At 35.8% G+C, this 12172-nt stretch overlaps 1 protein-coding gene and 2 non-coding genes across 6 annotated transcripts in view; 2 read left to right on the top strand and 1 right to left on the bottom strand.

Annotated features, from left to right (window-relative positions):
• Positions 1 to 12172, bottom strand: part of LOC149718362 (protein PALS1-like) — a 179747-nt gene that overhangs the window by 51997 nt on the left and 115578 nt on the right. For all 4 annotated transcript variants that reach the window (XM_089842387.1, XM_089842388.1, XM_089842386.1 and 1 more), the window contains one exon: positions 3177 to 3286. In XM_089842387.1, the coding sequence (XP_089698513.1) occupies positions 3177 to 3286 (110 nt within the window). The remainder of the gene's footprint in view (positions 1 to 3176; positions 3287 to 12172) is intronic.
• LOC149718371 (U6 spliceosomal RNA) lies at positions 8334 to 8440 on the top strand. The gene has a single exon (XR_016381409.1). It is a non-coding gene; the product is annotated as a U6 spliceosomal RNA (small nuclear RNA).
• LOC149718370 (U6 spliceosomal RNA) lies at positions 8644 to 8750 on the top strand. The gene has a single exon (XR_016381405.1). It is a non-coding gene; the product is annotated as a U6 spliceosomal RNA (small nuclear RNA).

The raw sequence follows: 12172 nt of genomic DNA, 5'->3' as shown, positions 1-12172 counted from the left end.
TTGATGGACCTTTCACAAACACCCTGTATAGAGGGGTGGATTTTCAGTGGGGTGGCATTTTTTTTCTTTCGTTGTAGGGGGAGAAATGAAATGAAAGATAGGTGGTTGATTTCTTTCTCTTTCCAGATAGTGACAATTTATAATAGAGAGGTTAAGAAACTAATTTGCTTTTTTACAATACTTATAAGAACTAAGACTAATATTTTAAAATGACGCTCTTTAATTTGGTAGAGTTTCAATTACACAATTTAACTATAATTAGTTTAGTATTAAATTAATTAATTTGAATTTAAAATAAGAAACACTTGTGATATAAATTTTTCGCGCCAAATTTTAATGATCTTTCACGGAGATCAGAGTCAAATGTGAAATTACCGTAATTTTTAAAAACTAAATTAAAACTTAAAATTAATATGATGCAAATTGGTATTTTACGGTATTTGGTAAATTACCGACTCACTACTTTGAATTTCCCACGAATTTTGTCTTTGCACAAGCTAAGCCTAGTTTGAAATTAAAATTGAAAAAGCACGTGGTTTTTATTCAGTAAATTTTTTGAATTGAATTGAATTATTTTTTTGGTTTTATTTATTTTTTTTATTTGGTTTTATTTATTTATTTATTTTTTTTATTTTTTGGCGCCAAACTCTAATGGTATTTTCGTCTCGAGCGCTGCAGACACCTGTTTAGGTCTATTTCTTAAACTCTCCATCACTTCATTTTTTGGAAAGGTTACTAAACTCGGTAACTTCACTTATTTTCAATTGTATCATAAATTGCTGAATTATCCATAACTATTTACATAAATATTAGATTAAGTACCCAGAAGTGAATTATTTTATTTTGAAATAAAATTATCTTTAATTCGACAGTGTTGCCAGTTTTAAGCTTTCAGATCTAAAAGAAAAAGGCCTACCCTAGCAGTTCAAGTTTTTCAGTTTTTCGAACTTCTTAAACTGGAATCCCCCAAAAATTCTGACAAAACTGTAACGAAGTTTAAAGCCGAGAAAAAAATGGGAGACAATTATTTGACTTAGCTTAATCAATAGAGATATCGCAGAGAGCCTTAGTGTGACGTCACCCATGCTATTTGTCCATAGAACCAAAGAGGTACCAAACATGGCCGCCAACAGCCAAAGCTAAGCCCGTGACGTTTTACCTAGGCACTGACGTCACAACTGTGATAGTTCTATATACAGGTGCAGGAATATTATTAACTATATATTTCGGTAGCCATTGAAGGGTAGGTTTTTTTTTCCTATTTGTGACGTCAAGGATAGTATATATACCATGAATTTATTCATTTAACAATGAATGTATAAATTCATGTATATACTGATTCTGAATATGGTATTTTGTTATTCTTATGGGCTTTTTTCTCATACTTTGTGTTATGTTACAACGTTATGTTTTTATTTCACAAGCTATCACCTTCGTGTTAAAATTCTAATGGTTGGTTGTTTATTTTATATTTAATTTTTTTTTATTATTATGTTTTTGCAACTTCCTGGTTCCGGAAGCTTAATGAGAAACTATTTTGTTATGATATTATTTTACACAACAATGAAACTTTGAACGAGAGGAAACTCTTTCAAAATATCTTAGGAAGTAAAGCAAGATATTAAATAAATTCTAAAATTACAGCAACAACCATTTGAATTTTAAAATTAAAGGGATACTAACCTAAAATCGATAATTATTAAATTTTGGATCCATACCGGTTTTTCCAAAATAAATTAAAAAAAAAGAAATCATAAATATCTATTTAACCGAGGTATTTAACTTTAAATAATTTTTGCCGACATCTTGTACAGAAAACTACCCACGATTATGACGTCACCTTCTTGCTATAGTTCAACAAGTGTTGCTAGTCATTTGGGAGTGCAATTCAACCGCTATCTACAACAGACTGAAAAGCTACTAGTATCAAGAAGCTATATCTAGTTTACTAGGGAGAAGTAATAAGATGCCTCTCCTCAGTCGGAAAATACGTAAATTTCGTCATTCGCGTCGCGCTGACGTGAGTTTTCATGAACCAATGAGATGCTGGTTGTAATTTAGAGGCGGGGATTAACTCCGGACCTACGTTTGGACTGGAGATAAAGCTAGAAATAAGACGAAGTTATACCTTCTCCCTAGTAAAGTAGATATCGCTTCTTGGTAGTATTCTGTTTCGATTATCATTCAGATGCTATATAGAATTTCTGGCACCCTATGGCTGCGTTCAGTAACACTCATCAGGAAAAACATCGATGTTTGGGAAAATGAAATCGGTGTTCTTTTAACGTCATGATGACGTTGCAGTTGTTGAACGGCACAATTTTGTGTAATCGATGCTTTTCAAAATGGCGACGATATTATGATAACGTTACTGCAGAGGCTTAAATAATAAATCCGAAATATTTACAAAGACATTGTACTTCAATTTATCAATTAAATCAAAATTCTGTCAGAATCCATTTTTTACCGAAATAATATATTGCTTTTCAGTATTATTATCGTTAAGGATAATATTTGTCAATTCTACATTATTTTAATTGTCGCGGCGCAAAATGACGAAATTTACGTCATGAATCCGATGCTCATCAAAAAAACCTCCTCTCACAGCCGATTTTTCTGATGGGCATCCGATGAGCATCATGACGTCACGCCCAAAGACGCGAAAAACCGTTCAGTAAGACATCGATGTCATCTTTTAGTCATCGATGTTTTTGATGCTGGTTACTGAACGCAGCCCTTAAGCGAGGTAACAACAAATGTGCGACACCATTATGACGTCATCACCCATAGCGGACTGTGTTTTCGATTTAACAGTAACAACTTAACTAATAATCATATTTTAAAATATTTAAAGCAATTAAAATCTTATTCTATTTGAAATTAACCAACAATCCCTTTAAATTAACAGCAAATATTTCGCAGGGTGTTAACGTGTTTCCGAAATAATTAGGACGACACCAAGGGGAGTACAATCGGTAATTAACTATAGAAATATCGTACACCGGTTTTCCGAGGTATTCAAATAGGAGAGAATGTTTTCAAAATTTGAATACAATATATTCCGTTGTTTGGTTTAGTTTAGTTACACGTAATTAAATGCAGCGTAAACATTACAGGAAACCGGATTTTCTAAATTTATAAAGAATGGAAAGGTAATATAACAAAGGCTTAATTACCTGATGTATGTGGGCTATCACCTCCGTATGCGTACAATTCTCTAACGACCTCCCATTGACCTCCAGGATTTCATCTCCCACTTCTAGGTCAGCTCGATCGGCTGGCGATCCTGTAATAAAAATTAATACATTTTTAGGTCTTTTATTGAACAATGTAGACGTAAAAAATAAATTTACCAATAAAAAATTCAAATTAGGCTTAACAAAAAGTACGCCATAGAAAACCCGCCAACTTACAATCTGAAAAATTAGGCTTAACTCAAAATATGTGATAGAAAACGCGCAAAATTAACAAGTTTGAAAAATTAGGCTTACGGCAAGATATGCGTCAGAAAAAAAGGCGCCAAATTACAAGCTAAAAATTAGGCTTAGCTAGAAACTTCGCTAAATTCACAAGTTTGAAAAAATAGGCTTAAGGCAAAATATGCGTCAGAAAAAAAGGCGCCAAATTACAAGCTAAAAATTAGGCTTAGGTTTTTACACAAAATTTGCAATAGAAAATGCGCCAAATTACAAGTTTGAAAAATTAGGCTTAAGTTACACAAAAGATGGCTAGGAAAGGAAAGGCGCCAACAAGCTAAAACGCACGTGGTTAAAACCATACGTCATTCAAGCTCGCGCCCGGCATATTTTCCCGCCAAAATAAAATAGATCTCCTTCAAGTTGAAAGGGTATTCCATTGAGAAAATATTTATATTTCAAGCGATAAATCACGTGGTATTAGACAAATACAAGTTGGGAAAACCAAAATATTACCTCTCCGAGTCAAGAGAAGGACTACCTACAAACTTATTTACCCAGTTATGGAAATGTTTCTTTTTTTTATGAACAAATACTGAAGTTAAAATTTATGAAATATTAAAGCAGTATACAAAGCATAGCAAATATACTGTAAATCAGACGACATTTTACATCCAATAAGGATATACTTGTACACATTAAAATCATCCGATGGGGGAAAAACGGGAAATGAAGAGATGAAACTTTGGAGGGATATTACCTTTACGTATTTGTAAAGGCCCAATTTGCTACTCCTCAACTGTATACCCTCTATGTTCAAAGCCATATTCACAACAGGGTTGCCATGTAAACACTATCCTCTCCTTTCACCTCAACAATTTTCTTAGTTTGTCAACATGACGATTAAAGTTACATAACACCAAAGCTAATTTGTGGCTACACACACTGAAGGTAAATGCGCACCATAAAAAGCATGAACACACGAAGCTATAATCCGATTACGATCAGACCTTTCACTGATCTGGGCTGCGTTCAGCAGAGCTCACCAAAAAAGACAGCGGATTTTGGAAAACGTTTTCTGGTGAGATCTGTCGTCATAGCTTTTCTCCGGTCATCGGTCTTTTAAAAATGAAGCTAGCGCAATAAAGCGTGCAAGGTACAAAGGCTTAACAAAAATTGTATGATAACATATTTATGGAGATAGATAAGAACAACTTTTATAATTAAACATAGAAACTAACATGTCTCTTAAACTTCTCGCCGCTCTCGCGTGATCAACTTGTTTCACGCCAATTAAATAGCTATAGTCCCATCAGAATCAGCAAGAGCTATTTGTATTAATTCCTCCATGCTTTTTCGCCAAGCTGAGAACTACGCGTTTTACGTCACGTTATCCAAAAACCCGACTATTTTCCTTGAAGACCGCGCTGGCTCACTGAGCACCGTGACGTCAAAATTCAATAACAAAATCCCGTTCTGGATGACACTGCTAACAGCGCCTGACAGCGCTGAGCTCTGCTGAACGCGGCCCAGATTTCCACCATGATTATAAAGTCTAAGCCTAATTATTTAAAAGTGTATTTAACTTTCGGCTCACTCTGAACCGTTAATGTCTCTGTATTACAGAAACGAAAACCAAACCCAAGCGTTTACTTTTTGGTTCACTAGGCCTAATGACAAATAAAAGTTCATTTGCCCAATATAGTTGCGTTCTTCTTGAAATCACTTTAGAAAGAATTATGCTATAAACAGATGTAGTATAGCTTAAGTAATATATAAACATCGATTTCAAATAATAATAATAAAAAATATTCTTGGGATATCAGAATGAAACAGAGCTTTATAGCTACAAAACCACTAAAGGCATCGAAATTACGAAAAATATTTCCATATATTAATAATATATTATGAGAAAACCAAATATTAAGGTTTTGTAGGATTTCTTTCCACAAAACAAAGCGAACTGCTAACGCGGTGCACTAACGGACGGACACACACAGACTAAAACATAGGCTGCTTTTTAACTCTTTCCGTTTTAATTTTGAGTTGAGAAACTAGATTATCTTAAATATTAAAATAAATATAATTAATATTAAATATTTTCTTCGTTAGTTGTTCGCCTTATAGAGCGTTACATCGCGTTGATAAAGAACAATTAGACATTCTTGAGAGACTTGACTAATTTTGGCGTTTGAAATGAAGCATACGCCGGTTGCATTACCTTACTCAAATAGGTAGTATATAAGGGTGTCGAACTACAGCTAAAAGCAAGAACAACCGCAATTGCGAAAACCTTTGGTGGACAACCCACCCTAGGGAGGCTAGACGTTTCTCGTAACCCTAGCTGATCGCCGCGAATGTCTTAAACCAAACGATGACTATGGAGTTAGAAGCCAATAAGACAGATTGGTGTCTATGTGGAATAGACGGAAGACCAGTAGATGGTGGTGTTTAGAAGCCAGTATGTACAGACTGGTGTCCAAGTGGGATGGACGAAGACCAGAAGATGGTGGTGATTAGAAGCCAGTATGTACAGACTGGTGTCCATGTGGGATGGACGAAGACCAAAAGATAGTGGAGATTAGAAGCCAGTATGTACAGACTGGTGTCCAAGTGGAATGGACGAAGACCCGAAGATGGTGGTGATCAGAAGCCAATGAATACAGACTGGTGTCCATGTGGGATGGACGAAGACCAAAAGATGGTGGTGATTAGAAGCCAGTAAGTACAGACTGGTGTCCGTGTGGGATGGACAAAGACGAGAAGATGGTGGTGTGAGAACTCAAGTAAAGGAGCCATTTCCGTGACTGTGAAAGCAGTTCGGAAATGGCGAACACGTTTGCTCCAATTTGGAAACTGCGAACGCGGTCACGTGGGTGTAACAACAGACAAACACACAGACAGACACACACACACGTCGAAATTAGAACCTCTCCGTGACATACGTCACTCGGAGAGGTAAAAAGCAACTTTGAATAAAATAAAAAAGGATGGTGTTGGAAAATCGAAGATTATTGGAATTTTTTTATTCCCCTTCTGCTGTTATGCGAGCTCTATTTTTTATCGCTTCTCTGCTGGGATGTCTCCAAAGTTAGTGGCGCTCTCTAGCGAAGCGGAGGTCAACAACGATAAGAATGATGGCGGGAAATTTTGGGAAGGAAGTCAAGCGAGCAGAGAGACGAGGATAAAACTGAAGTAGATGAGGCGAAGGATTGGCAAAAAATAACGTATCTATAGGAAAATTTTAGGGATGGAGTTCTCGAACGCCAACGGTTCTTCTTCGATCCGACAAAAACTGAGAATCAAGAATCGGATTTTCGGGAAGCTCAAGATGAGTCTCGCTTTTGTCTAGAGTCAGCGGCTTTGAAGCTTTTCGAGGAACTAATCACTCCTAGATGAAACAGGGTGTTCCATGCCTTTGGTTCAAAATGTCATAAAACAGTTTTGACTCAGTATCGTCCAAAGAGAACTACTGAGGGAGCTACGGGGATGTGACGTCAATATTGGTAGTCTAATCCACCTTATTCCCTTTCGCCGGAAGTTAGGCTTAGCTCAGGATTCATGGGGGTGAGTAACGGGAAAAAATTGGTCTGTCGTCCGCTACAGTACATATTTTTGGCTTTTGTAGCAGACGACAGACGAAATTCTTCCCGTTACTCACCCCCATGAATCCCGAGTTAAGAGCTGACGACTTCCAACATGGTCGTCAAAACCGAGGTAAGAGATAAGAGGGTGTGACGTCACGAGAAAGTTCGTAGTAGCATACTATAGGTTGCCTCATTGTACCTTTTGGAGCACCCTGTACATCATCCTTTCTTTTATTTTTCTAATAAGCGGCTGTAGATGGAGCCACCACTTTTAGTGAGCCGCCTCTCGAAAGATTTCCCGACATTGACAATAATAGAAGAAATCTTTCTAGACAAAAAAATGTGTGTGGGGCAAATTCCACGGCATCATCTCGAAAATCCTTTTTTGATGACGAAAAAATTTGTTACCCAACGTTTTTTCCAGCCCTTCTCTTTCAAAGATGATTTTCTCGAGTATCACTCGTAAAAAGAACCATCCATTTCTTTCATTTTAAACCGCGTCAAATACCACTTAAAAGATTGTCAAAAACTATGGGATCTTACGATTGTGACGGTAGTGTTACTACATATTACCCGACGCGCTAGGCTCAAAAATTTATTTTTAAATGAAAAACTATATTTCTATTCATAATTTCGACATCGCCCGTCAAAACGTTTTAGTTATTTTTCATGCCGCCATTTTAAAAGATGGCGGAGGCTATGTTCAACTGCAAATTTTTACCATTAAGCACGTTTATAGTATACTGAATATTAATGAAATTGGTTGTAAAGCGCGGATGTTATTCCAAAACTAAGATTTCTTTACATTTCTGTCCGCCATTTTCCAAGATGGTCGCGAATTCGAATCTTTCTTAGTGTCCCTTCAAATTTTCAGCCTGCTAGGTAAAAAGATTAAATAATTTTTCCACAAGAAAGGTTTCTTTACATTACTGGCCGCCATTTTCCAAGATGGCCGTGAATTCTAAACATTTTCCATAGAGTGTATCTACAACTTAAGACTAATGTCCCCGCGAATTTTCAGCCTGCTAGGTAAGACGCTTTAGGTTGGGCGTTCATTATCAGTAAGTGATGAATTTAGAAATAAGAACAAGTACATTTGATAGCCTTGGAAAAAGGTCAATTTTACATATTTATACCCTCATAGAGCTTTATTTACCGAGATATGTTTCGGCCAATTAGTACTTTACGTTTGCTTTTATACATTACGTAACAAAAATAAGGGAAGTAATAATTAGTTACCTTGATATTTAGAATTCTTATTACATATACGCCCACTTTATTATTTTCTGAAAACTGTGGTATATATAGAAGTTGGTAAGGCATAGATATTGTAGTTGCTTCGGCACTACATATACTAAAATTGGAACGATACAGAGAAGATTAGCATGGCCCCTGCGCAAGGATGACACGCAAAATCGTGAAGCGTTCCAAACTTTTAACATTATTAAGTTGATTATAAACTCAAATTGTAATTTTTTTAGGCTAAATAGTTGTTTGCACTAGTTGTTACAAAACTGGCAATAAAACTATGGGTAATTATGGTTCGTTAGTTAATATTTCGAATTATTCTGGCATATGCGCCTACTTTGTGATTTTCTGAAAAACGGGGTATATATAGAAGTTGGGAAGGTGTAGATATCGTAGTTGCTTCGGCACTACATATACTAAAATTGGAACGATACAGAGAAGATTAGCATGGCCCCTGCGCAAGGATGACACGCAAAATCGTGAAGCGTCCCAAATTTTTTATAATCCCATAAACTATTAATTATCACAATATATTTAATTAACTTTGCGTTATATTATGGATGGAATAATTTACCCAGAATTCTAACGTAACGTTCCAAAAGTTCCCTAACCTATTAAACCATGGAGGTAAAAATAGAAAATAAGGAAGCCTAAAATATTTTTATTTCAAACCTTTCTTCTAAATAAATCTAGTAGTCTAAAAGACTCTTTCTTAAAACGAAAAAAAGTATAAAATTATAATAATAAAGCAAAATAGTTTTTGGAAGAATCTTACGATAAACAAAACGCTAAAAAGAGACCAAAAAAAAATAACAGACGCCTGCGTAGCATCAATTTGTTTACCGAGTGTTAGGAGGCGGTTTGCTTAAAAAGAATTTTTACTGCTTTTCCATTTGCACCAAACCACTATCACGCAACATCCTTCTTCAGAATGCAAAAGATAGCTCGGGCTCAAGAAATGGCGGCGTTGTTAAGAGGTGTCCCTAACTAATAACAGATCATCATTCTGGGACAGTTAAAGGAAGTGTCTCTCTAGAATTGTTTCTCTAAAGATTTTTATTATTAAGAGCTTAAAAACATATTAATATTGCAACTTTGTATGTTTGCAATGCATTAAAGATGCCTATAATATCATGAAAAATTAAGATAACTTAATAGAGACTACAGGTATTTGGTTAGGCCTCTCTCCAAAGTAACGTCATCAAAACGTAGTTTAAGTGAGCCAATGAGATAATTTAAACTTTTCGTTACGTGTTGGAGGGAGGGGCTCTGTATTGGGCTATGAGTCGGACTGAAGGAAATACTAACCGTTCTCCATTCCTACTTCCAAAATTAAATCTATCCCTGATGTCCTGATACTGAGGGTTGCCTACCCCCATTTTTTTACACCGAAAAGGTCTATTGAAAGACTTCTACCACCCGACTGCTATTTCCCCTCTCTGCTTCACAGATGGGCCTAATTTTACGTCTAACAAATTCAATTATTTAGCATAAACTAAGATTGGAATTTCAGGTTAACCCAAGGGACTTATCACTTGGTGTAATCTGAGCACACGCAGCTCGAAACTATTACGTATAAATGTGGTAACTTATTTGGCCGACACTCTATGTAATCTTGAGTAATCACGACGAATTCTTGAATTACAGTGCGTAATGATGCCGTAATCCCTAAGAGACGCACGTAACTATGCCTTAAACGTTATGTAATTCATTAAGAACTATGACGTAGCCCTTATAATCAGTGTACAGACAAACTGAAAGTGATCAGTCCCTCGGCCTAACATTTGAAAGAATTCCACAAAGCAAAACCCTGGCATTAAACCCACACACACATGCACACAAAAACTAGTAGATTTTTTTTAAACATTCTTAAAAAAATCCTAAAAGTAATAATTTACATTTTCTAGGAACACCTGAGGAATTTCCCGGACCAATTCTGAAAAGACGTAGACCTATATACTAAAGCTAAAGGTCCATTCAGACTACCGACTAAAATCTTTCGTTCACGTCAGTGAAGTTGCTTTTCTCGCTTAATTAGACACGTGACAACCGTCTACGTAAAAGATTCGTGCACGGGTTTACTTTGAAAACTAGTTTTCTGTTTCGTCTTACAGTGAATGTTGAGATGGCGCCACCTCGTTAGTTAGCGCCTTTTCTTTGGCCATAGCTCACTCGATCATGCCCAAGTTACTGACGCGTGATCGAGTGAGATTCTACGCTTTAGCAGACGATATATGAAAAGTTTTAGTATTCTTAGCGCGGTATTTGAAATTCATTTTGAATGAGCAGCTATTTTAGTATTCAAAAGTCTTGGCTCAAAAAATCACACCACATACACGCTGATTGTTTTAAGTCGTCTGCTCTGAGGTCTGAACAGGGTAATGAACCTACCGACGCTTTAGCAGACGATGTATGGAAAGTTTTAGGATTCCTGTCGCGGTATTTGAAATTCATTTTGGGTGAGCAGCTATTTTAGTATTCAAAAGTGCTGGCTCAAAAATCACACCATATTTGCGACTAGTTCTAAGTCGTCTGCTCTGGCGTCTGAACAGGAAAATGGACGTACCAACTACCAACGAAATTAACTGAAGGCGACAGACGGGACTATAAGAGTCTGAATGGGCCTTAAAGAGTCTAAAATTCCTTTTTTCAAGGTTAAGACAATGTCAGAAAAAAGTCTTCCATAGCTTTATCGTGAACGTATTCATTACTTTCACCTCATTTATGTTTTCCCATATAAGGCACCATAACCAAGTTAACCATAAACTGTTATTCAATTCGTAAAACACTTAAAATGGATGGCATTGCAATTAAAAGGTAAACCAAAGAAACCACTCCCAAGTTAAACCGCCAATTTAGATAGAAACCTTCTTCGCCCTTGAGTCTTCCTGTCAGGTATAATATAAAAAAGAAATATTTAGAGGAATAATAAACGAAATTTTAAGTTGCGGAACTTGATCCAATCCCAATTTGCTCTAAACATAAAGTTCAATTGACAGAATGATGTCTGTATCTCCAAAATCAATTGACTTGACTTACGAATTAGTTCGCGCTAGATTATGTGCTTACTATGAAAGCTTAGCAGCCATTTTGGAAAATGGCGGAAAGATTTAGTAAAATACCCCAATGAAGTAATAAATATCTTGACTATACTATTTACTAACATGTTTACACAGTTCTGTAGGGAAATTATATTACCTACGAATTATTAGTTTGTACTGAATGAATTGCTCATTATGAAAGCTTAGTGGCCATTTTGGAAAATGGCGGATAGATTTAGTAAAATACCCTAATGAAGTAATAAATATTTTGACCATACTATTTACTAACTTGTTTACTCAGTACGAAAATTTGTAGGGAAATTATATTCCTGAAGTACATGTTTATTAAGAAACCTCAGCGGCCATCTTGGAAAAATGGCGGACAGAAAAGGTACTAAAACTTACTGTAGTAAATAGTAAATAAATAATATTCACTAATTTGTTTACACATTTTTTGTTTGATTAGTTTTGTAAGGAAGTTTCTGTTCATAAGTACTAAATTGTCACTAAGAAAACTCAGCGGCCATCTTGGAAAATGGCGGACGGATATGATACTAAAGATCAATAAAGACGTAAATATTTTGATTATACTATTTAAATTATTGTTATTTACACAAAAACTTCAAAAATTCCCTGAATTCCCTTATATTTCCTGATATATCTCGCCCATTTTCAAATTCCTGACTTTCCCTGATGTATCTCACACCCATTTTCAAATTCTCTGATATTTCTCACACCCATTTTCGAAATTCCCTGATATTTCTCACACCCATTTTCGAAATTCCCTGATATTTCTCACACCCATTTTCGAAATTCCCTGATATTTCTCACACCCATTTTCGAAATTCCCTGATATTTCTCACACCCATTTTCGAAATTC

This window comes from Phalangium opilio, unplaced genomic scaffold (assembly GCF_054372755.1).
Source record: "Phalangium opilio isolate 3A_F unplaced genomic scaffold, DU_Popi_V2 ptg000002l_1, whole genome shotgun sequence".
Taxonomy (NCBI): domain Eukaryota; kingdom Metazoa; phylum Arthropoda; class Arachnida; order Opiliones; family Phalangiidae; genus Phalangium; species Phalangium opilio.
This window is presented reverse-complemented; position numbering and strand designations above follow the sequence as displayed.